The sequence below is a fragment of the Coregonus clupeaformis genome, chromosome 12 (genome assembly GCF_020615455.1).
Source record: "Coregonus clupeaformis isolate EN_2021a chromosome 12, ASM2061545v1, whole genome shotgun sequence".
Classification (NCBI taxonomy): Eukaryota; Metazoa; Chordata; class Actinopteri; order Salmoniformes; family Salmonidae; genus Coregonus; species Coregonus clupeaformis.
The window spans coordinates 32,156,328-32,181,144 of record NC_059203.1 but is presented as its reverse complement, the minus strand read 5'-3'; the positions used below and the strand labels follow the sequence as shown (position 1 = coordinate 32,181,144).

The 24,817-nt window shown below is 44.1% G+C and overlaps 1 protein-coding gene across 1 annotated transcript in view; it reads right to left on the bottom strand.

Moving 5' to 3' along the window:
- The window catches only part of LOC121551550 (plexin-A1-like), a 347,386-nt gene that overhangs the window by 254,383 nt on the left and 68,186 nt on the right, over positions 1-24,817 (bottom strand). The window contains exon 3 of the mRNA XM_045223805.1: positions 9,325-9,507. Within this exon, the coding sequence (XP_045079740.1) occupies positions 9,325-9,507 (183 nt within the window). The remainder of the gene's footprint in view (positions 1-9,324; positions 9,508-24,817) is intronic.

Genomic DNA, 24,817 nt, shown 5'->3' with positions numbered 1-24,817 from the left:
TGTGTGTGTATATGTGTGTGTGTGTGTGTGTGTATATATATGTGTGTGTGTGTGTGTGTGTGTGTGTGTGTGCCTGGCACTCTGTCATCTCTAGGTATGTGTGTCACTGTTCTAGTTGGCACCGATCAAAGGTACGGCAGGTCAGTAAGTCTACTACTGTACTCAGAGCACCACAAGACCTTTAAGTGTGCCAATAAAATGCCCAACGTAAAAAATCCAATGTTACACCAAAGCAATGCCAAGCGCATCAAACGGAACAAAGACACTTTAAAGAGACTTTTAAAACAAACAAAAAAATGGGCTATTAAAAATATTGTTTGGGCCATTCACAGACAAATAAATAAGTTTTAAAACAAATCTTTGACCTTGTTGTACAATTCAATAATTTCAAGCTACAATAACAAAAAATAACAAAAAACATGTTCCTTATCATTGGCCCAAACCGATATGTGCCAATCTAGCTTTGAGACTCATCTAATCCTCTTTTGAAAAATGTATTCCAGCAAAAACATCCATTATTCATTCCTCTCTCTTTCTCCTTCTTTCCCTCTCTTCAATTTACTAAATTAACCCCTTGCTGCATTGTTGGTTAAGGGCTTGTAAGTAAGCATTTCACTGTAAGGTCTACACCTGTTGTATTCGGCGCACATGGCAAATACAATTTGATTTGATTTGTACTGTGCTCTGAAATGAGTAGCTATCATAGCCGTCACACACTGCTGCTACGCTAAACGAGTGTCACAGCTAGCAACCAAAAAGCGTTAAATCTAGACCTATGTTCGCCTCCATCGAATGACTAATGGTTACGGTCTGGAAGGTAGGGTGTATTAGTGTGACATACGAGGGGGTGTGAGACAGTGGTTTAAAAAGGGCTTCCAACGTCCTTAACTATCAAGACCAGTACTGTAAAAGTCTGTTAAGAGAGCCCTCATTACTGTCTCCAACCACTCGTACCTAACACTGGGCCTAGCACTATTTGTGTGTGTGTGTGTGTGTGTGTGTGTGTCCCACACACACCGCTGTGCTACTTGCCTCTCTGTGTGTTTACACCCCTCTGTATGCGTGCATGTCTGCGTGTGTATGCCTGCATGTGCACACCTATGTGCGTGCCTGTATGTGTCTTTGTGTGCGAGTGTGTATGCATGTGCCTAGCTTTGTGTCAGACAGCCTTGTCCTTAATTAAACTGAGAGGAAAATTGAGGGTGCGAGCTGCATCTCATTGCTGTAGCCACTCTGCTCTCTCTTTGCCTATTATCTGATACAGAGAATTCTTTGATCAGAGGAGAGAGCGAGAGCGAGAGAGTGAGAGAGAGCGAGAGAGTGAGAGAGCGCGAGAGAGAGAGAGCGCGAGAGAGAGAGAGCGCGAGAGAGAGAGCGCGAGAGCGAGCGCGAGCGAGAGAGAGAGCGCGAGTGAGAGAGAGAGCGAGAACGAGTGAGAGAGACAGCGAGAGCGAAAGTGAGAGAGAGAGCGAGAGCAAGAGTGAGCGAGAGAGAGAGTGAGCGAGAGAGAGAGCGCGAGAGAGCGTGAGAGCGCGAGAGAGAGAGAGAGAGAGCGAGAGAGAGCGAGAGAGAGCGAGAGAGATAGAGAGAGAGAGACAGAGAGAGACAGAGAGAGTGCGAGAGAAAGAGAGTGAGAGAGAGTGCGAGAGAAAGAGAGTGAGAGAGAGTAAAAAGCCATCCTATTTCTTCAGAGAAAGCACTGGAGCCAGACCCAAGGGAAGAGAGAAAGAGAACAAGAGAAGAGAAGAGTCACTCAAAAATATTTAAGCCTTTCACTCCTCTTAAGAATAGGCTATTTCTGTGTGGTGCTAAGCTAGGGTCATCAATGAGTTGGTGTGAGCAGAGGCACCGTCCAGCATATAGTGGAGGCACGCACACACAGACACACACACAAATATGAGCAGATACAGTGGGGAAAAAAAGTATTTAGTCAGCCACCAATTGTGCAAGTTCTCCCACTTAAAAAGATGAGAGAGGCCTGTAATTTTCATCATAGGTACAGGTCAACTATGACAGACAAATTGAGAATTTTCTTTCCAGAAAATCACATTGTAGGATTTTTTATAAATTTATTTGCAAATTATGGTGGAAAATAAGTATTTGGTCACCTACAAACAAGCAAGATTTCTGGCTCTCACAGACCTGTAACTTCTTCTTTAAGAGGCTCCTCTGTCCTCCACTCGTTACCTGTATTAATGGCACCTGTTTGAACTTGTTATCAGTATAAAAGACACCTGTCCACAACCTCAAACAGTCACACTCCAATCTCCACTATGGCCAAGACCAAAGAGCTGTCAAAGGACACCAGAAACAAAATTGTAGACCTGCACCAGGCTGGGAAGACTGAATCTGTAATAGGTAAGCAGCTTGGTTTGAAGAAATCAACTGTGGGAGCAATTATTAGGAAATGGAAGACATACAAGACCACTGATAATCTCCCTCGATCTGGGGCTCCACGCAAGATCTCACCCCGTGGGGTCAAAATGATCACAAGAACGGTGAGCAAAAATCCCAGAACCACACGGGGGGGACCTAGTGAATGACCTGCAGAGAGCTGGGACCAAAGTAACAAAGCCTACCATCAGTAACACACTACGCCGCCAGGGACTCAAATCCTGCAGTGCCAGACGTGTCCCCCTGCTTAAGCCAGTACATGTCCAGGCCCGTCTGAAGTTTGCTAGAGTGCATTTGGATGATCCAGAAGAGGATTGGGAGAATGTCATATGGTCAGATGAAACCAAAATATAACTTTTTGGTAAAAACTCAACTCATCGTGTTTGGAGGACAAAGAATGCTGAGTTGCATCCAAAGAACACCATACCTACTGTGAAGCATGGGGGTGGAAACATCATGCTTTGGGGCTGTTTTTCTGCAAAGGGACCAGGACGACTGATCCGTGTAAAGGAAAGAATGAATGGGGCCATGTATCGTGAGATTTTGAGTGAAAACCTCCTTCCTTCAGCAAGGGCATTAAAGATGAAACGTGGCTGGGTCTTTCAGCATGACAATGATCCCAAACACACCGCCCGGGCAACGAAGGAGTGGCTTCGTAAGAAGCATTTCAAGGTCCTGGAGTGGCCTAGCCAGTCTCCAGATCTCAACCCCATAGAAAATCTTTGGAGGGAGTTGAAAGTCCGTGTTGCCCAGTGACAGCCCCAAAACATCACTGCTCTAGAGGAGATCTGCATGGAGGAATGGGCCAAAATACCAGCAACAGTGTGTGAAAACCTTGTGAAAACTTACAGAAAACGTTTGACCTGTGTCATTGCCAACAAAGGGTATATAACAAAGTATTGAGAAACTTTTGTTATTGACCAAATACTTATTTTCCACCATAATTTGCAAATAAAATCATAAAAAAATCCTACAATGGATTTTCTGGAATTTTTTTTCTCATTTTGTCTGTCATAGTTGACGTGTACCTATGATGAAAATTACAGGCCTCTCTCATCTTTTTAAGTGGGAGAACTTGCACAATTGGTGGCTGACTAAATACTTTTTTTCCCCACTGTACATGCACATACACAGCAGTTCTCACGGTGTGAGAAAATCTACCACAGTGCTTAAGGTGTGTGTGTGTGTGTGTGTACATATGTGTGTGAAACAAGCCATAAGATCTCTCTTCTTATGTCGCCTTCAGGGAACAATGTTCCATCTTCCATTCTTTGTTACGTTCAGAAAAAAGAAGACAGGCAGGCTAACAAGCCAACAGATAGGGAGACTGTAGCATACTTGGGCATTATTGATTTGAGCTAATTAAAAGCCACATGCTTCACTGACACACACAGAAGCAGACAAACGCAGGTACACACACAGACAGACTCACACACAAACACATACACATACACACACACACACACAGTTCCTGGAGTGCAGCTGTGATGGCTTGGAGCATTAGCAGTGTGAAACATAGGAGATTGGCCACGCTTCACTTCCTAGCTGGGTTCTATCTCAGCCTGTATCTGGGTGAGACCAACACGGTGCCTGATTTACACTACAGGGCAGACCCAAACTGCACTGTGCTGGCTGGAATATTTTCTTTATCACATAGTCCATTCCAGCACAGTTCTAGCAACTTTGGTTGCAGGAACATTCCAGAAAAATTGTGTCAGCATAAGCAGGCCAGCCTAGTGCTACAGGTTTGACCCTGTAATGGGAATCACTTTATTTATTTCATCACTTGTATCACACTAACGCAATACTAATAATCTTAACAACAAAACTATAATATAATACTTCCTGATAATTTGGCCAGCAAAACTGATTGACTCAGGATCAACTGCAGTTGATCCTGACTTCTCATCTGTCCATCCCTCGCTCTTTCTCAGTCTCTCCTCTTAATATAATATAATAATATGCCATTTAGCAGATGCTTTTATCCAACGCGACTTACAGTCATGTGTGCATACATTTTTACGTATGGGTGGTCCCGGGGATCGAACCCACTACCCTGGCGTTACAAGCGCCATGCTCTACCAATTGAGCTACAGAGGACCACACCTCTTGAACTGTGCTGCAACAACTCATGCCTCTGCTCACACACTGCCAATTGAGGAACAGTGGGGGGTTGCTGTCAGTCTGCCAAGTCTCTGACACACAGAAAGACACACTGTACGCTTACACACAACCACAGATTGACACACACACACAAATCATTATGTGCCTGTAGAATAACAATGATCAGTCAATTAGCCTCTGACACACAGTGCTCATGGATACACCCGCCCCTCTGGAATACCAACGACCGTGTACCATGTCACCACGGCCAAGAAGATTACACACACACACGTGAAATATTTTAAAGATTAACCATTTAACTGCAGGGTAAGTGAATCTATTTTCTATCAAGACCATGCTGGTCAAGTTCAATAGCTAACACTTTCAAACATTTAGACTTTGGACTGTTCATTAATGATGCCTACATCAGGCTATCATGAAAAACAACAAAATGTCACCTCCACTTTCCACTAATAAATCTTCTGTGGTCTCTATGTCAGAGTCAGAGGAACCTCTGAGTGGGTGGTGGGGCATGTGGGCAACCCCTCAGTAGGACTACCTGTGTCTGGCACCTCATGGGCACGGCGGGCACCTCCTGGAACAGAGAGCAGATGGGAGCATTGTACCCCCTCTGGTGAAACAGCTAAAGAATGCTAACGCTATGGTATCGCAAGGGTGGAGGGGGAAATGTTGATGGGGAGGAGTGAGTGAGTGAGTGAGTGAGTGAGTGAGTGAGTGAGTGTGAGAGTGAGAGTGAGAGTGAGAGAGAGAGAGAGAGAGAGAGAGAGAGAGAGAGAGAGAGAGAGAGAGAGAGAGAGAGAGAGAGAGAGAGAGAGAGAGAGAGAGAGAGAGAGACAGAGACAGAGATGGGGGGAGAGACAGAGATGGGGGGGAGAGACAGAGATGGGGGAGAGACAGAGATGGGGGGGAGATACAGAGATGGGGGGGAGATACAGAGATGGGGGAGAGACAGAGATGGGGGAGAGAGAGAGATGGGGGAGAGAGAGAGATGGGGAGAGAGAGAGATGGGGAGAGAGAGAGATGGGGAGAGAGAGAGAGATGGGGAGAGAGAGAGAGATGGGGAGAGAGAAGGAGAGAGGAAGGAGACAGGGGAAGGAGACAGGGGAAGGAGACAGGGGAAGGAGACAGGGGAAGGAGACAGGGGAAGGAGACAGGGGAAGGAGACAGGGGAAGGAGACAGGGGAAGGAGACAGGGGAAGGAGACAGGGGAAGGAGAGGGGGAGGAAGTAAAAAGGGATTTGATATTCAACTAATTAGCAACAGAATCCTTCAGAGAAAGAGAGGGCTGTGTGTTAAAGGAAATGATGGAGATCATGGAACATACATAAGACTGACAATTGATGTCACCGATAGACCATCAAACATGCACTGTCACTGCCTTTTCTATTACCCCTCCCTCTTCTAACTTTCTCTAACTATCTTTCACTCACTCTTTCATTCTCTGTCTCTACAGCTAAGAGAGGGAAACGCTCCAGGGAGCTTGGTCCCCAAAGACCCACTCATCCATCCAACAGCTTTTCTTACCATCTCTCCCTCTTTCCATTTCCACCCCTCTTTTTCTCTCAGTCTCACTCCATCTCTCCCAAACTCACAGGGGAATAGGGTCTCAATACTCAGAAGAGGCAAGACCATACAGCAGAATCCCTCTCCGCTTGTAGAGCTTTCACACACACATCTCCCTTCTGTCTGTACAACCTAATCCATCAAAAAGAGGTTCCACCACACGTTACTAATCCACTTCTCTCCCTCTTCCTTTCGCGATCCCTTTCATGCTCTCTCCCCCTCGCTCTCTCATCCTCCCTCCATCACTATCTCTTCCTCCATCCACCCCCTCTTTCCAAGAATGATGAGTTAGGCCTAGTTGATCTGGGAGATGACACATTTCTATTTTAGTCCTTTAGTAGACGCTCTTATACAGAGTAAGAAGGAAATAAATTCCACAAATTACTTTTAAAAAATTATTTAATCAAAATAGTTTAACCAACTTATTTTTTTGCAATAATCACTGATCTGGATTTCACGTCTATGAAAATGCCCTTTTTTGTTACATTTAACTAGAACCAAGCATAATGCACATTCACTAATCATGACTAACTTCTTGTAGAAGGCATTAGGCTATAGAAAATTAACACAGGTCTCATCAACAATCTCTCAAGCCCACATGCTTGTGATTAGCCAGCTTATCTTTATATTTCAAGTTTAGTCAACTTGGCTCTATTTGCTAGCTAAGAAGGTTGAACAGTTTAATTGTTCAACTAATTGTTCAACACCCTTCTGTCTGTCTCCAACTGTTTGAAAAGCATGTTAGCCTGTCCACTTTGTTCAGATGTTGAAATCAAGTGGCCTACCTTATTTCTCAGAATGAGAACGAGTTGCCAATTACTTATAGAGAATGCTATTCATTGACTACAGCTCAGCATTCAACACCATAGTGCCCTCTAAGCTCATCACTAAGCTAAGGATCCTGGGACTAAACACCTCCCTCTGCAACTGGATCCTGGACTTCCTGACGGGCCGCCCCCAGGTGGTAAGGGTAGGTAACAACACATCTGCCACACTGATCCTCAACACGGGGACCCCTCAGGGGTGCGTGCTCAGTCCCCTCCTGTACTCTCTGTTCACCCATGACTGCATGGCCAGGCACGACTCCAACACCATCATTAAGTTTGCCGACGACACAACAGTGGTAGGCCTGATCACCGACAACGATGAGACAGCCTATAGGGAGGTGGTCAGAGATCTGGCCGTGTGGTGCCAGGACAACAACCTCTCCCTCAACGTGACCAAGACAAAGGAGATGATTGTGGACTACAGGAAAAAAAATAGGACTGAGCACGCCCCCATTCTCATCGACGGGGCTGTAGTGGAACAGGTTGAGAGCTTCAAGTTCCTTGGTGTCCACATCACCAACGAACTATCATGGTCCAAACACACCAAGACAGTCGTGAAGAGGGCACGACAAAGCCTATTCCCCCTCAGGAGACTAAAAAGATTTGGCATGGGTCCTCAGATCCTCAAAAAATCTACAGCTGCACCATCGAGAGCATCCTGACTGGTTGCATCACCGCCTGGTATGGCAACTGCTTGGCCTCCGACCGCAAGGCACTACAGAGGGTAGTGCGTACGGCCCAGTACATCACTGGGGCAAAGCTTCCTGCCATCCAGGACCTCTATACCAGGCGGTGTCAGAGGAAGGCCCTCAAAATTGTCAAAGACTCCAGCCACCCCAGTCATAGACTGTTCTCTCTGCTACCGCACGGCAAGCGGTACCGGAGTGCCAAGTCTAGGTCCAAAAGACTTCTCAACAGCTTCTACCCCCAAGCCATAAGACTCCTGAACAGCTAATCATGGCTACCCGGACTATTTGCACTGCCCCCCCACCCCCATCCTTTTTACGCTGCTGCTACTCTGTTAAGTATTTATGCATAGTCACTTTAACTCTACCCACATGTACATATTACCTCAACTACCTCAACTAGCCGGTGCCCCCGCACATTGACTCTGCAACGGTACCCCCCTGTATATATAGCCTCCCTACTGTCACTTTATTTTACTTCTGCTCTTTTTTTTCTCAACACTTTTTTTTGTTGTTGTTTTATTCTTACTTTTTTTGTTTAAAATAAATGCACTGTTGGTTAAGGGCTTTAAGTAAGCATTTCACTGTAATGTCTGCACCTGTTGTATTCGGCGCATGTGACCAATAAAATTTGATTTGATTTGATATAATTGTGTTTTATACTTATTACAGATTTATAAAATAGAGGACTAGACAGCTAGTATACCAGTCTTTGGCTAAAATGCTGCTAGCGCTACGTGGTACCCCAATTGTGCGCAACAAGCTGAGCATTCATTTTCCAGAATCAATGTTCATTCATACTCTCATGTCTGCTCTCCTTGCAATTTGAGTATTTGAGACATAAAAAGGGTATTGTTAGAAAAGTTCTCTATTACAGTAAAATAATGTCTTAATGTGTTTTGGTGTGCATATGACCGATTCTGTTGGACCAACCCTCAAATGCAAATAGCGAGTTGAAACCGCTTGTCAGAGAGGAAGATGTGATCTCTCAACTTTGATGGTGTGAGTGGCAGGGGGAGGGGCTTGGTGTGTGTGTAAACCATAGAGGAAGAAGCGAAAGGTTTCACTCTCGCTAAAATCTGTCCAAAATAAGCCCAATGCGTTTCTAAGGGCTTATTTTGGACCTAAACTTGTCGCCTACCTTCCCGCCTTTGGGACAACAACTCCCATTGTTAAGGCAGAGATGTGCATCTCTTCATTACATACAGATCTCTGGTGTAAATGGGATGGTTCACACAGCACAGAGGAGCGAAGGAGACGAGACCAAAAAGACAACAAGCGGACATAAACGCTCATAAAAAGTATACAGGCATTTGGAATATCGCGCAAAAACATACATTTGAATTAATCTAATTAATTTGATATATCGCCCAGCCATAGGACAAAGCCATGAAATTTAGGAGGAATCAGAATTATGATAATAACTAACCATACACAGTGGGGCAACTTCCTGTTTACAAAAATGAACTACGATAAAATGTGAATGTGCCAAGACTGGGAATGCCTCAAGGTTCATAGAGCATAGGCTAATGCAGTAGGCTTGAGATGTGCATCCCTTTCCAACTGCAGTTCAGATAGTAGGCCTGGCCTACACACAAGTCAGCAGCACCATCCACAATAAAGCAGGTGAAAACAAAATGGCGGAAATCCCACAGAAAAAAACAACTGACATGAACAACAACCCAGCTAGAACATCATGCGTTCTCCTTCGCCAGAAAAATAATTCTTACCTTCTTCATCCTGCCGTTGCGCGTGCCAACAAAGGCCACAGTGTTGCCGCGGTAATCGTAGGCGGCCACCGAGGTCATGCCGTCGTCCTTGTCGATGAAGAGCGGTATTCCTTCTATGGTGCTGGTCCCGCCCAGAGGCTGGTTAAAGTCCTGGCCGCAGAAGTTGTCATCGATCTGGAGAGGCTGAGCGAGAGCGAGAGAGATTGGAAAGAATTACACATTGGAAAGAATTAACCAAAAAACTGAGCAAACTGGAATGCTATTTGGCCCTAAACAGAGAGTACACAGTGGCAGAATACCTGACCACTGTGACTGGCCCAAAATTAAGGAAAGCTTTGACCATGTACAGACTCAGTGAGCATAGCCTTGCTATTGAGAAAGGCTGCCGTAGGCAGACCTGGCTCTCAAGAGAAGACAGGCAACGTGCACACCGCCCTCAAAATGAAGTGGAACCTGCGCTGCACTTCCTAACTTCCTGCCAAATGTATGACCATATTAGAGACACATGTTTCCCTCAGATTACACAGACCCACAAAGAATTTGAAAACAAATCCAATTTTGATCAACACCCATATCTATTGGGTGAAATACCACAGTGTGTCATCACAGCAGCAAGATTTGTGACCTGTTGCCACAAGAAAAGGGTAACCAGTGAAGAACAAACACCATTGTAAATACAACCCTTTTGTACTTTAACTATTTGCACATCGTAACAACACTGTACAGTCGTGGTCAAAAGTTGAATGACAAGTATTGGTCTTCACAAAGTTCGCTGCTTCAGTGTTATGAGACATTTTTGTCAGATGTTACTATGGTATACTGAAGTATAATTACAAGCATTCCATAAGTGTCAAAGGATTTTACTGACAATTGCATTAAGTTTATGCAAAGAGTCAATACTTGCAGTGTTGACCCTTCTTTTTCAACCTCTGCAATCCACCCTAGCATGCTGTCAATTAACTTCTGGGCCACATCCTGACTGATGTCAGCCCATTCTTGCATAATCAATGCTTGGAGTTTGTCAGAATTTGTGGGTTTTTGTTTGTCCACCCGCCTCTTGAGGATCGACCACAAGTTCTCAATGGGATTAAAGTCTGGGGAGTTTCCTGGCCATGGACCCAAAATGTTGATGTTTTCTTTCCAGAGCCACTTAGTTATCACTTTTGCCTTATGGCAAGGTGCTCCATCATGCTGGAAAAGGCATTGGTCGTCACCAAACTGTTCTTGGATGGTTGGGAGAAGTTGCTCTCGGAGGATGTGTTGGTACCATTCTTTATTCATGGCTGTGTTCTTAGGCAAAAATGTGAGTGAGCCCACTCCATTGGCTGAGAAGCAACCATACATATGAATGGTCTCAGGATGCTTTACTGTTGGCATGACACAGGACTGATGGTAGCGCTCACCTTGTCTTCTCCGGACAAGGTGTTTTCTGGATGCCCCAAACAATCGGAAAGGGGATTCATCAGAGAAAATGACTTTACCCCAGTCCTCAGCAGTCCAATCCCTGTCCCTTTTGCAGAATATCAGTCTGTCCCGGATGTTTTTCCTGGAGAGAAGTGGCTTCTTTGCTGCCCTTCTTGACACCAGGCCATCCTCCAAAAGTCTTCGCCTCACTGTGTGTGCAGATGCACTCACACCTGCCTGCTGCCATTCCTGAGCAAGCTCTGCACTGGTGGTGCCCTGATCCCGCAGCTGAATCAACTTTAGGAGACGGTCCTAGCGCTTGCTGGACTTTTTTTGGGCGCCCTAATGCCTTCTTCACAACAATTGAACCTCTCTCCTTGAAGTTCTTGAAGATCCGTAAATGGTTGATTTAGGTGCAATCTTACTAGCAGCAATATCCTTGCCTGTGAAGCCCTTTTTGTGCAAAGCAATGATGATGGCACGTGTTTCCTTGCAGGTAACCATGGTTAACAGAGGAAGAACAATGATTTCAAGAACCACCCTCCTTTTAAAGCTTCCAGTCTGTTATTCTAACTCAATCAGCATAACAGAGTGATCTCCAGCCTTGTCCTCATCAACACTATCACCTGTGTTAACGAGAGAATCACTGACATGATGGCAGCTGGTCCTTTTGTCGCAGGGCTGAAATGCGGTGGAAATGTTTTTTTGGGATTAAGTTCATTTTCATGGCAAAGAGGGACTTTGCAATTAATTGCAATTCATCTGATCACTCATGACATTCTGGAGTATATGCAAATTGCCATCATCAAAACTGAGGCAGTAGACTTTGTGAAAATTAGTATTTGTTTCATTCTCAAAACTTTTGACCACGACTGTACATAGCCATAATGACATTTGAAATATATCTTTCAAACTTTTGTGAGTGTAATGTTCACTGTTCATTTTTTGTTTATTTCACTTCTTTTATTGTCTATTTCACTTGCTTTTGCAATGTAAACATATTTTCCCATGCCAACAAAGCCCTTTGAATTGAATTGAATTGAGAGAGAGAGAAGGGGGGGAGAGAGAGAGAGAAGGGGGGGAGGGAGTGAGGGAGGGAGGGAGAAAGATAGAGAGAGAAAGAAAGAAAGAAAGAAAGAAAGAGGGGAGAGAGAAAGAAAGATAGAGGAGAGAGAGAGCGAGAGAGAAAGAGAGAGCGAGAGAAAGAGAGCGAGAGAAAGAGAGTGAGAGAAAGAGTTTAGAGTTGTAACAGTGATATAACAGTGTCTATTTGTGTATACATAAACTAACAGCATCAGTATAACCAGAGGTTGTGTGACAGAAAGACAGAGGAAAGGGACAATGTTTTTGGTTCAGTTGTGTGTGTGTCTGCATATCTGCATAGTAGTGTTTTCGTGCGTGTGTCTGTGCGTGTGTATATTCAAATATTGTGTGTATCTCTTCAACTGATTCTCTAATCCACTCAGTCAGGGTTCTAATTCCAACCTGCTACTTGGGTTGCTTGTGGAGATAGGCTGAACCACTGACACATTAAAGCATTCAGCCTAGAGGGCAGAGGTCACCAACCTTACTACGCATATCAAGTAAGCCTCTCTCAAATCAGGCATGACACACCCATGACGGTGTGTGTGTGCAACACACACCCTACGAGGCCACTAGCCGAGGAAGGCTAGAATTGAAGTGGCGTCAGTGTGTGTTTAACACTGGCAACACACACACACGCACACAGAGCGATTGTGTAAATGGTGGTGTAATCCAAATTCTTATCACTGCATCATCTGATTGATCCATCATCTGATTGATCCAGAGAAGAGACAGAAGAGAACAGATAACTCTTCCTCTCTCTCCCTTTACTTTTCTCTCCATCTGTGTAAATTGATGCAGCACGGCTTGCTTTGCGTCGATATCCCTTTATTCTCCCTCTCCCCTCTCCCTCTTACTTCCAATCAATCCCTTACCAAGCGCTACAGTAGACGAGTACAGTAAATCTACACATCAATATCCTCCCTCTTCTCTCCCCCCCCACCCCTCCTCCTTCACTCTGCTTTTCTCTCGCTTAATCAAAGGGTCTCTACCTCAAAGCAGGAAGAAGGGCAGGGGGAGAAAGGCAGGGGGAGGAGAAGAAGAGAAAGAGGAAGGAAAGCCAGCTGGGTATCAATTCAGTTAACAAAGCCCTCTCGGCCAACCCGCGGCCTGGTGGAGAGAGAGGGAAAAGGAGAGAAAGACGGAAAGCTGCTTTACCGGAACCTTCCATTACTCACAAGCAATGGGCATCTGGAGAAGGATGGGGAGAAGTGGAGTGAAGTGTGTGTGTTTCCACATGTCCACATGTCCATTACCTGAAACAAGTATTTTTATTCACTAATTGCCTTGGACAGCCTCCCATCTAGACAAAACAGCCTACACACACAAAACCAAGACATATCCCTAAAGCCTGTTCACCAAAATGACAAGAGGGAACATATTCAACCCAGTCAAGCTAGTCTCCATAAATCAGAATATGACTCAGGCACTTAATAAAACACAAAATGCAGCCCCTTGACACCAGAGCCTGAGGGAAGGACCTCGAAGGGTTAATCCATCTTTGGGTGGGTGTATTTGAAAGGGTTAAGATGCACTACATGGTACACAGAGACAAAGTTATGGTAAAAGCTAGCTACGCTACACTGGACAGTATATTGTCAAACACAAGCAAAAGTGCACGAGCATACAACACAGTAAAAAAATATGGAACATTAAAAAATATTTCTGCCGAGGCGCACTTTGAAGATGCTGGAACAGTCCACATTTCCTTTTCCTCTGCAAACAAAACAAGTAATGAATAGAAGAATCTGACAACCCCATAATATACTGAACAAAAATATAAACATTCACCAATTTCAAAGATTTTACTAAGTTACAGTTCATATAGGGACATTAGTCAATTTAAATACATTCATTAGGATTGACTGGGAATACAGATATGCATCTGTTGGTCACAGATACCTTAAAAAGAAAGGTAGGGGTGTGGATCAGAAAACCAGTCACTATCTGGTGTGACCACCATCTGCCTCATGCAGCGCAACATCTCCTTCGCATAGAGTCGATCAGGCTGTTGATTGTGGCATGTGGAATGTTGTCCCACTCCTCTTCAATGGCTGTGCAAAGTTGTTGGATATTGGCGGGAACTGGAACACGCTGTCGTACACATCGATCCAGAGCATCCCAAACATGCTCAATTGGTGACATGTCTGGTGAGTATGCAGGCCACGGAAGAACTAGGACATTTTCAGCTTCCAGGAATTGTTTACAGATCCTTGCGACATGGGGCCATGCATTATCATCCCGGTATCTCTATGTATTCAAATTGCCATCAATAAAATGCCTATCCATACCATAACCCCACCGCCACCATGGGGTACTTTGTTCACAACATTGACATCAGCAAACCATTCGCCCACAGGGGCTATTTGACAAGTATAGTTGAAACCGGGATTTATCCGTGAAGAGCACACTTCTCCAGCGTGCCAGTGGCTATCGAAGGTGAGCATTTTCTCACCGATGTCAGTTAAGACACTGAACCGCAGTCAGGTCAAGACCCTGGTGAGGACGATGAGCATGCAGATGAGCTTCCCTGAGACGGTTTCTGACAGTTGGGGCAGCAATTATTCAGTTTCATCAGCTGTCCGGGTGGCTGGTCTCAGATGATGGATGTGGAGGTCCTTGGCTACACGTGGTCTGCGGTTGTGAGGCCAGTTGGATGTACTGCCAAATTATCTAAAACAACGCTGGAGGCAGCTTATTGTAGAAAAATTATCTGGCAACATCTCTGGTGGACATTCCTGCAGTCAGCATGCCAATTGCACACTCCCTCAAAACTTGAAACATCTATGGCATTGTGTTGTGTGACAAAACTGCACATTTTAGAGTGGCCTTTTATTGTCCCCAGCACAAGGTGCACCTGTGTAATGACCATGCTGTTTAAATCAACTTCTTGATATGCCACACTTTTCAGGTGGATGGATTATCTTGGCAAATGATAAATGCTCACTAACAGGGATGTAAACAAATTTGTGCACAAACTTTGAGAGAAAAAAGCTTTTTGTGCGTATGTGACTTGTTCCGGGAAATTAGGCGTATGTCGCACGTTACTACTTCACAGGAGCGGCGAACATAAACATTTATTTTTTATCAAAATGCATTTTTTGGCGGAAATGCCTTCTGGAACAAGTGAACTTTCACGTGCCTTAATAACAAACTTGTATTCCATCCATAAATACAAATAAAATTGTTAAGTTACAAATGTAGTTGGTTTAGCCATGGAAAAAGACAGGAACCTTACCGCTAGCCATGATCGGCTGAGATACTGAATGGGCTGGACATGCCGGGAGATGAGTTTGGATTGGTCTGCCATGTAGCATGCTTTTGTCTATAACGTGAGCTGTTTAGTATGTGTTGACAGTACTTTCTACCACGCCGTTTTTGAAAGATATAACGTTAGCCATTGAGAACTACAAAAGTTTTGCTACTTTTCTCAACAACATTGATGACCTGAATTTAGCAGGCGCTATCGACAGATCAGTTGGAAAAAGTGATGGGCTACTTTCTACACACGCCACGGTCAACGTGAACCGGAGTGACTTGACACAACGCTGGCTAAACAAGGGGTGCTTTCGTAAATTCACTCTGGCTATCTACTCCGATTTCAGAGCACTTTCGTCTGAGTGTGCCAGAGCGCAGAACAAATGATTAATTTACGAACGCTCAACACCCATTGAATATGGCCGGTGTCAGTAAACGTCGGCAAAAAAGCGTAATTAAATTGTAGCCAGCAGCACAGTTACAGTCACCAACACTCTGGACAACATGAAAACACCCTAACCAACCAGCTCTGCTAGGGGCGAGTAAAATGGTCAGAGTGAGATTCTCTCTTATTTGTAATAATAATAATAATAATATAATATAATGTGTCTGGAAGTAGCTAGCAAGCTAGCCAACATTAGCTTGAGTGCTTGACTGCCGTTGTGAGGTCTGAACGCTCGGATCAACCCTACTCCTCGGCCAGAGCGTCCAGTGTGAGCTCTAAACGCTCCGAGAGCTAAAAGCTCTGAAATTACGAAAGGACAATCTGACAACGCTCTGAATTTACGAACGCCCAGAGCGCACTCTGAGCGCACTCTGGCACTCCAGATTGAATTTATGAACACACCCAAGATGTAGCTACAAATAAAACGGAATAAATGGTTCAAGTCTGCCTGAAGCGTTCATTCATGTATACGGGTAAGAGTCTAGATACATTTTCAGATATAAGTTTCTAATTTTGTGAGAAAGTCGTTTTTATTGCAAGTTACAGCGTACTGTTAGTTAAAGTAGATAGCAAATGTTAGCTTGCCTGCTCACTAGCTAACGTTACATTTATGATCTGCAGTAATATTATTAGAATCAGAAAACTATTTGCATTGCTAGCTATAGCATAATGTTAGCTAGCTAACATTGAACCTAGTTTGTTAGCTTTAGCTACCTGCAGATTCATACTACAGCTATGACAATGTTTGTATTGGTAGTAGTATGAGTTGGGATTACGCCAGTTGATTGTTTGGCTACATAGCTAGCTAGGTACCTACAGTTGAAGTCGGAAGTGTACATACACTTAGGTTGGAGTCATTAAAACTAGTTTTTCAACCACTCCACACATTTCTTGTTCACAAACTATAGTTTTGGCAAGTCGGTTAGGACATCTACTTTGTGCATGACACAAGTCATTTTTCCAACAATTGCTTACAGACATATTATTTCACATATAATTCATTGTATCACAATTCCAGTGGGTCAGAAGTTTACATAAACTAATTGTAAACTCTCCAGTATGTATTATTACATGACCCATTAAATTAGCAGGTGTGTCTGGGGGTGATTATGTGTACATGTCTAGACAATAGTGACCCATCCACTTAGCTAGATGTGGCTGGGGGGGTAGTTATAGCAATTCCTTCACATGACCCATCAATTTAGACAAGTGTAACGGGTAAGTGTCATCTAATAATGATAACATATTTATAAAGTATTCTTATCTGGACACTTTCTTTTTTTGATATTGCTACAATGCAAGTAACCACTTTACTGTACAGTTTACACCTTCTGTATCCTGTGCATGTGACATATAAACTTAAGATTTTATTTGATATAGTGTGTTTCACATGTGAATCCTTAAAGAGATGGGTGGGGCTAAGGCTTAAAAGGGTGTGAATGATGCTGAATGTTTGTGGACAAAGAAGAGCTCTCCAGTATGTGTACCAATACATTTAAGGACCATTTTCTCAAAAGTGTATCATCTTTCCAAGCAGAATTACTTTCCCATTGTTCCTCAACTGCAGTTTATGATATACCATTTTCTAGCACTGAGTCTCTACTTTTATCCAATGTAAAAAACACAATTTCAAAAATCTAGGCGTTCGGTCATATATGGAAAATGTCTGGGATCTTTCATTTCAGCTCATGAAACACGGGACCAATACTTTACATGTCGTGTTTATATTTTTGTTCAGTGCAAAATAGTTGATCTATTTACCTAGTCAGCTTCTTGTTGTGTTTTCTATGCAAGATAAATATTCCTTTAGATATTAATATATTCAAATTATGAGCGCCATGGGGAGGGAATTCCCAGAATCTAATATAAAGTGCTTTCGGAAAGTATTCAGACCCCTTGACTTTTCCACATTTTGTTAGGTTAGTTTTACTCTAAAATGGATTAAATCAATTGTTTTCCTGATCAATCTACACACAATACCCCAAAATGACAAAGCAAAAACAGGTTTAGAAATGTTGTCAAAATAAAAAACAGAAATACCTTATTGACAGAAGTATTCAGACCATTTGCTATGAGACTCGAAATGTATCTCAGGTGCATCATGTTTCCATTGATCATCCTTGAGATGTTTCTACATCTTGATTGGAGTCCAAATGTGGTAAATTCAATTGATTGTACATGATTTGGAAAGGCACACACCTGTCTATATAAGGTCCCACTGTTGACAGTGCATGTCAGAGCAAAAACCAAGCCATGAGGTCGAATACATTTTCCGTAGAGCTCCGAGACAGGATTGTGTCGAGGCACAGATTTGGGGAAGGGTACCAAATAATGTCTGCAGCATTGAAGGTCCCCAAGAACACAGTGGCCTCCATCATTCTTAAATGGAAGAAGTTTGGAACCACCAAGACTCTTCCTAGAGCTGGCCGCCCGCCCAAACTGAGCAATCTGGGGGAGAAGGGCCTTGGTCAGGGAGGTGACTAAGAACCCGATGTTTACTCTGACAGAGCTCCAGTGTTCTTCTGTGGAGATGGGAGAACCTTCCAGAAGGACAAACATCTCTGCAGCGCTCCACCAATCAGGCCTTTATGGTAGAGTGGCCAGATGGAAGCCACTCCTCAGTAAAAGGCACACGACAGCCCAATTGGAGTTTGCCAAAACGCACCTAAAGACTCTCAGACCATGAGAAACAAGATTCTCTGGTCTGATGAAACCAAGATTGAAGTCTTTGGCCTGAATGCCAAGCATCACATCTGGAGGAAACCTGCCACCATCCCTACGGTGAAGCGACGCTCCCCATCCAACCTGACAGAGCTTGAGAGGATCTGCAGAGAAGAATGGGAGAAACTCCCCAAATACAGGTGTGCCAAGCTTGTAGCGTCATACCCAAGAAGACTCGATGCTATAATCGCTGCCAAAGGTGCTTCAACAAAGTACTGAGTAAAGGGTCTCAATAGTTATGTAAATGTATTATTTCCGTTTTTTATGTTCTCTCTGCTACTGCACGGCAAGCGGTACCGGAGAACCAAGTCTAGGTCCAAAAGACTTCTTAACAGCTATGCAAATAGTCTGGGTAGCCATTTTATTATTTATTTAGTAGGTTCCTCAAACTTTTACCAGCCACCACCGGTTTACCCTTATGGCCTGCGTATTCTCTTTACTCTATTATCTACAAACAGCATTGTTGTTTAAGGGCCTGTCAGTAAGTATTTCACCTTAAGATCTACACCTGTTGTATTCGACACATGTGACAAATACAATTTGATTTGAATGGTCTAATGAACGAAAGCCTGAATTGATGTAATAATTCACTAATAATTAACTGAATTATTGAAAATAAATAGGCCTACCCGCTTGCACTTTGTACAGGCTGTGTATCCATCTACCGGGTTGTTGTCCTTAAAAACTGGGGATTTCACTCGCGCAGCACCTAGGCTATCCAGGGGAAATAAACTTGGCAACTTGTCGGATTCTCACGTGGGGAGAGGGAACATAAGCTCTGTGTGTGTACAAATTATAACGTTTTAGAACCACACAAATAAGGGCCAGTTTCCGGGCTCCACACTCTCAATGCGTGGCTGGTAGCCTTATGTCTGCCTCGCTGCTCACAGAATGGAATTCGCAACACAATGCAACACAACAGCTTCTGGGTTTTAAAAAAAGAGTATGATCTTGATTTAAAAGGTTTCCGACCCGCAATGTAATTGTTCTGAAGTGCAAGCCGACCCACAGGTTGAAAGAATGTTTTCATTCCACCAGCCAGCTGATTTTTTTTGCGGCTCAGCTGCGGGGAACCGTGGGTATCCGACCTGATGCAGGACTCTACTAATTATTAGCCAGCCCAATAGGGTAAATGCAGATAGGCAACTCCATGCTTCAGTCTATTTATTTACAGCCACTATGCTGCATCAGATTAGTTAGGCTACAGGTGATAATGCTTATTGCAAATAGCATACCTGATAATATGGTCCAATATGTTAAAATAATTGTAAACAATTTTAGCAATATGTAATTTGGTTAATTTCTGGAGGTGTCGGCATCATTTTATTTTCATTCCTTTTGGAGTAGAATGTCCTTTTAAAATGTCACCAGAACTGAGCTTCTCAGTCCTTCTACCCCTCACTCACTCCAACACACTCACTCTCTTTTAAACCTCTAGGAATAGCCTCCAGTTGGCTCCATACAGAATTTTCTAGCTGGCACAGAGCCAAGGGGTCTGTGATTGGTTTGAGACGGAGATGGATTAGACAACTAACACCACCACTCAGTGAAATATGGTCCTTCATATGGCAGAAAGCATGTCTGTCCATACAGAGAAACCCACACATACACAACACGTAGAGGTATGCATTGATTCACAGGCACATTTTATATAAGTATTGCACAATATGTGGCTGAATACTCACACACACTCATTGGGTTAATACTGTCATGTTATCTTATAGGTTAGAGATATGTTGTTATAACCAGAAGCTAGCTAGCACAGAGACGTGTATCATGTACACTCGCACACACGCACACACGCACATGCACACACACACACGCACGCACACACATGCGTACGCACACACGCGCACACACAGATGTAGTGCCTCTAGTCAGGTTTGGAGGCAGAGTAACCGATCACAGATACACACACACCGCCCCTAGGATAACCCCGATTTTACCCTTTAATTGACAGCTGCTGTCTGGAGGCACTGACCCCAGGTAAGCGAGAGAAGGAAAGAGAAGGAGGGTGGAATGGAGAAGGGGGTAGCTAGCACCATCTCTTCTGAGCTCCTACACTGCTGACAGCATGGTTTCGGGACAAGCCTGCAATTCATCTGTGCATGTGTGCAGGCATGTGTATGTGTTTCCTGTCACCCTCTTGCCCTGCGCTTCTCCTTATTCATTAGCTGTCTCCTCATTAGGCAGCATGCATTGGCCTTCACTTGCCCTCACCTCTCAAACACACAAGGAATGCACGCACATACACACACCTCTCTTCACCAATGCATCATGTGCACAAACACACACACAAAACACAGATTAATTAATTAATTCAATTCAAATTCTATTTGACACATGCGCCGAATACAACAGGTTTAGACATTACAGTGAAATGCTTACTTAAAAGCCCTTAACCAACAATGCAGTTTAATAAAAAAAAATTAAAAAGCAAATAATTAAAGAGCAGCAGTAAAATAAAATAACAGTAGGGAGGCTATATACAGGGGGTACTGGTACAGAGTAAATGTGTGGGGGCACCAGTTAGTCAAGGTAATTGAGGTAATATGTACATGTGGGTACAGTTAAAGTGACTATGCATAAATAATGAACAGAGTAGCAGCAGCGTAAAAGAGGGGGTTAGGGTGGGGTGGGGTGGGTGGGGGATATGCAAAAAGTCAGGGTAGCCATGATTAGCTGTTCAGGAGCCTTATGGCTTGGGGGTAGAAGCTGTTAAGAAGTCTTTTGGACCTAGACTTGGTGCTCCGGTACCGCTTGCCGTGCAGTAGCAGAGAGAAAAGTCTATGACTAGGGTGGCTGGAGTCTTTGATAATTTTTAGGGCCTTCTTCTGAAGCTTGGCCCCAGAGATGTACTCGGCCGTACGCACTACCCTCTGTAGTGCCTTGCGGTCGGAAGCCGAGCAGTGGTCAGGATGCTCTCGATGGTGGAGCTGTATAACTTTTTGAGGATCTGAGGACCCATGCCAAATCTTTTCAGTCTCCTGAGGGGGAATAAGCTTTGTCGTTCCCTCTTCATGACTGTCTTGGTATGTTTGGACCATGATAGTTTGTTGGTGATGTGGACACCAAGGAACTTGAAGCTCTCAACCTGTTCCACTACAGCCCCATCGATGAGAATGGGGGCGTGCTCAGTACTCTTTTTTTTCCCTGTAGTCCACAATCATCTCCTTTGTCATTATAATTTTTTGTTTTAGTCATTTTAGTAGACACTCTTATCCAGAGCGACTTACAGTTAAGTGAGTGCATACATTTTCATACTGGCCCCCCGTGGGAATCGAACCCACAACCCTGGCGTTGCAAACGCCATGCTCTACCAACTGAGCTACACGGGACTGTTTATCACGATGAGGGAGAGGTCGTTATCCTGGCATCACACGACCAGGTCTCTGACCTTCTCCCTATAGGCTGTCTCATCATTGTCGGTGATCAGGCCTACCACTGTTGTGTCGTCGGCAAACTTAATGATGGTGTTGGAGTCGTGCCTGGCCATGCAGTCCTGGGTGAACATGGAGTACAGGAGGGGACTGAGCATTGTACGAGATCTTCAGTTTCTTGGAAATGTCTTGCATGGAATAGCCTTCATTTCTCAGAACAAGAATAAACTGACGAGTTTCAGAAGAAAGTTCTTTGTTTCTGGCCATTTTGAGCCTGTAATCGAACCCACAATTGCTGATGCTCCAGATACTCAACTAGTCTCAAGAAGGCCAGCTTTATTGCTTCTTTAATTAGCACAACAGTTATCAGCTGTGCTAACATAATTGCAAAAGGGTTTTCTAATGATCAAATTAAAATGATAAACTTGGATTAGCAAACACAACGTGTCATTGGAACACAGGACTGATGGTTGCTGATAATGGGCCTCTGTACGCCTATGTAGATATTCCAGAAAAGAAAGCCATTTCCAGCTACAATAGCCATTTACAACATTAACAATGTCTACACCGTATTTCTGATCAATTTGATGTTATTTTAATGGACAAAAAAAATGCTTTTCCTTCGAAAACAAGGATATTCCTAAGTGACCCCAAACTTTTGAACGGTAGTATAAATATATAAAAATAAATGACACGCCGGTAGCAATTTGATTCTGAAAGTAATGGACGCGTTACTTGAAAAAGTAACAAAAATATTACAATATTCGAACAAAGTAAGTCATTATATTACTCTGTTACTCATAAAAGTAATATATTACTGTACCGTTACCTTTGTAACACCTTACCCCCGTTACGCAACGGTCTGATTCTGTGACTGGGCAAGTCTGCACACAGACACACACACAGGTCCTGCTCTATAAATACACACACACACTGGTGAGGGCGTAACTAAACACATGCTGTCACATTCCACACATATGCCAAAACAGCCTGGCATCTCTCAGCACAGACATATTATTTATTCATTCCACTGGGTAACAGACAGTGGTGTAGTGGAGGGTAAACGGGAGGGTACCCACCTTTAGCGTAAAAAATGCATAGAAAATATAGGCAGCATTGCTTTACTCAACGTGAACGACGATCATAGTTAACCCACTTTTTGTATTACCACTACATCACTGGTTGGTGTGTGTGTGGGTGTGTGTCCGTCCATCCTTCTCTGCCCGTCTGTCTCTACAGTGTTTTTAAACCGATTGGATTTTAATACTGATTATTATTAATATGTAATAATATTTTATAATAATATATATATAATTAATTGATTGGATTGTATCGCTTTTCCAGATCAAATCAAATGTATTTGTCACATGCGCCGAATACAACATGTACCATGAAATGCATATATATATATGTTTTTTTTAATAACACAAACAATAATGAGGCTATATACAGGGGGGTACCGGTACCGAGTCAATGTGTGGGGGTACAGGTTAGTCGAGGTAATTTGTACATGTAGGTAGGGGTAAAGTGACTATGGGGGGGTCTATGGAAATAGCCCATGTGGCAATTTGATTCATTGTTCAACAGTCTTATGGCTTGGGGGTAGAAGCTGTTAAGAAGCCTTTTGGAACTAGACTTGGCACTCCGGTACCGCTTGCCGTGCAGTAGCAGAGAGAACAGTCTGACTTGTTTGACTGGAGTCTTTGACAATTTTTTGGGCCTTCCTCTGACACCGCCTAGTATATAGGTAATGATGGCAGGAAGCTTGGCCCCAGTGATGTACTGGTCATGATGCTCTCGATGGTGCAGCTGTAGAACTTTGAGGATCTGGGGACCCATGCCAAATCTTTTCAGTCTCCTGAGGGGGAAAAGGCTTTGTCGTGCCCTCTTCATGACTTTCTTGGTGTGTTTGGACCATGATAGTTTGTTGGTGATGTGGACACCAAGGGACTTGAAACTCTCGACTAGCTCCACTACAGCCCCATCGATGTGAATGGGGGTGTGTTCAGCCCTCATTTTCCTGTAGTCCACCATCATCTCCTTTGTCTTGCTCACGTTGAGGGAATGGTTGTTGTCCTGGCCAGCACACTGCCAGGTCTCTGACCTCCTCCCTATAGGCTGTCTCATCGTTGTTGGTGATCAGGCCTACCACTGTTGTGTCGTCAGCAAACTTGATGGTGTTGGAATCGTGCTTGGCCACGAAGTCGTGGGTGAACAGGGAGTACAGGAGGGGACTAAGCACGCACCCCTGAGGGGCCCCCGTGTTGAGGATCAGCGTGGCAGATGTGTTGTTGCCTACCCTTACCACCTGGGGGCGGCCCGTCAGTTAGTCCAGGATCCAGTTACAGAAGGAGGTGTTTAGTCCCAAAGTCCTTAGCTTCGTGATGAGCTTTGTGGGCACTATGGTGTTGAACGCTGAGCTGTAGTCAATGAACAGCATTCTCACATACTGTATGTGTTCCTTTTGTCCTGGTGGGAAAGGGCAGTGTGGAGTGCGATTGAGATTGTGTCATCTGTGGATCTGTTTGGGCGGAAGGCGAATTGGAGTGGGTATAGGGTTTCCGGGATGATGGTGTCGATGTGAGCCATGAGCAGCCTTTAAAAGCACTTCATGGCTACTGACGTGAGTTCTACGGGGTGGTAGTCATTTAAGCAGCTTACCTTCGCTTTCTTGGGCACAGGGACTATGGTGGTCTGCTTGAAACATGTAGGTATTATGGACTCGGTCAGGGAGAGGTTGAACATTTCAGTGAAGACACTTGCCAGTTGGTCCGCGCATGCTCTGAGTGAAAGTCATGGTAATCCATCTGGCCCCCGCGGCTTTGTGGATGTTGACCTGTTTAAAAAGGTCTTCCTCACATCAGCTACAGAGAGCGTGATCAAAGTGCTTGGGTTAGGTATTGACGCCAACGTCCAAAGCTACACTGAACATATCCTACTAGTGAGCTGTACTTCCAATAACAAAGTACACAGGACCGTATGTACGTGTCATGCTCTGCCTCATCACCAATGTGACAGACAGAATAAACTAATACATTCCACTCCTGACCTACAGCCCAAATTCAAGCACTGTCACGCATCACTGCTTAAGCTCAGGGGTAACGGGGGGCATGTACACACACACACACGCACAAAGAATGATGCAGCTGCAACTAGCGTCACATAATAACACACACACGTATGTGCACTTTTCACACAGTCC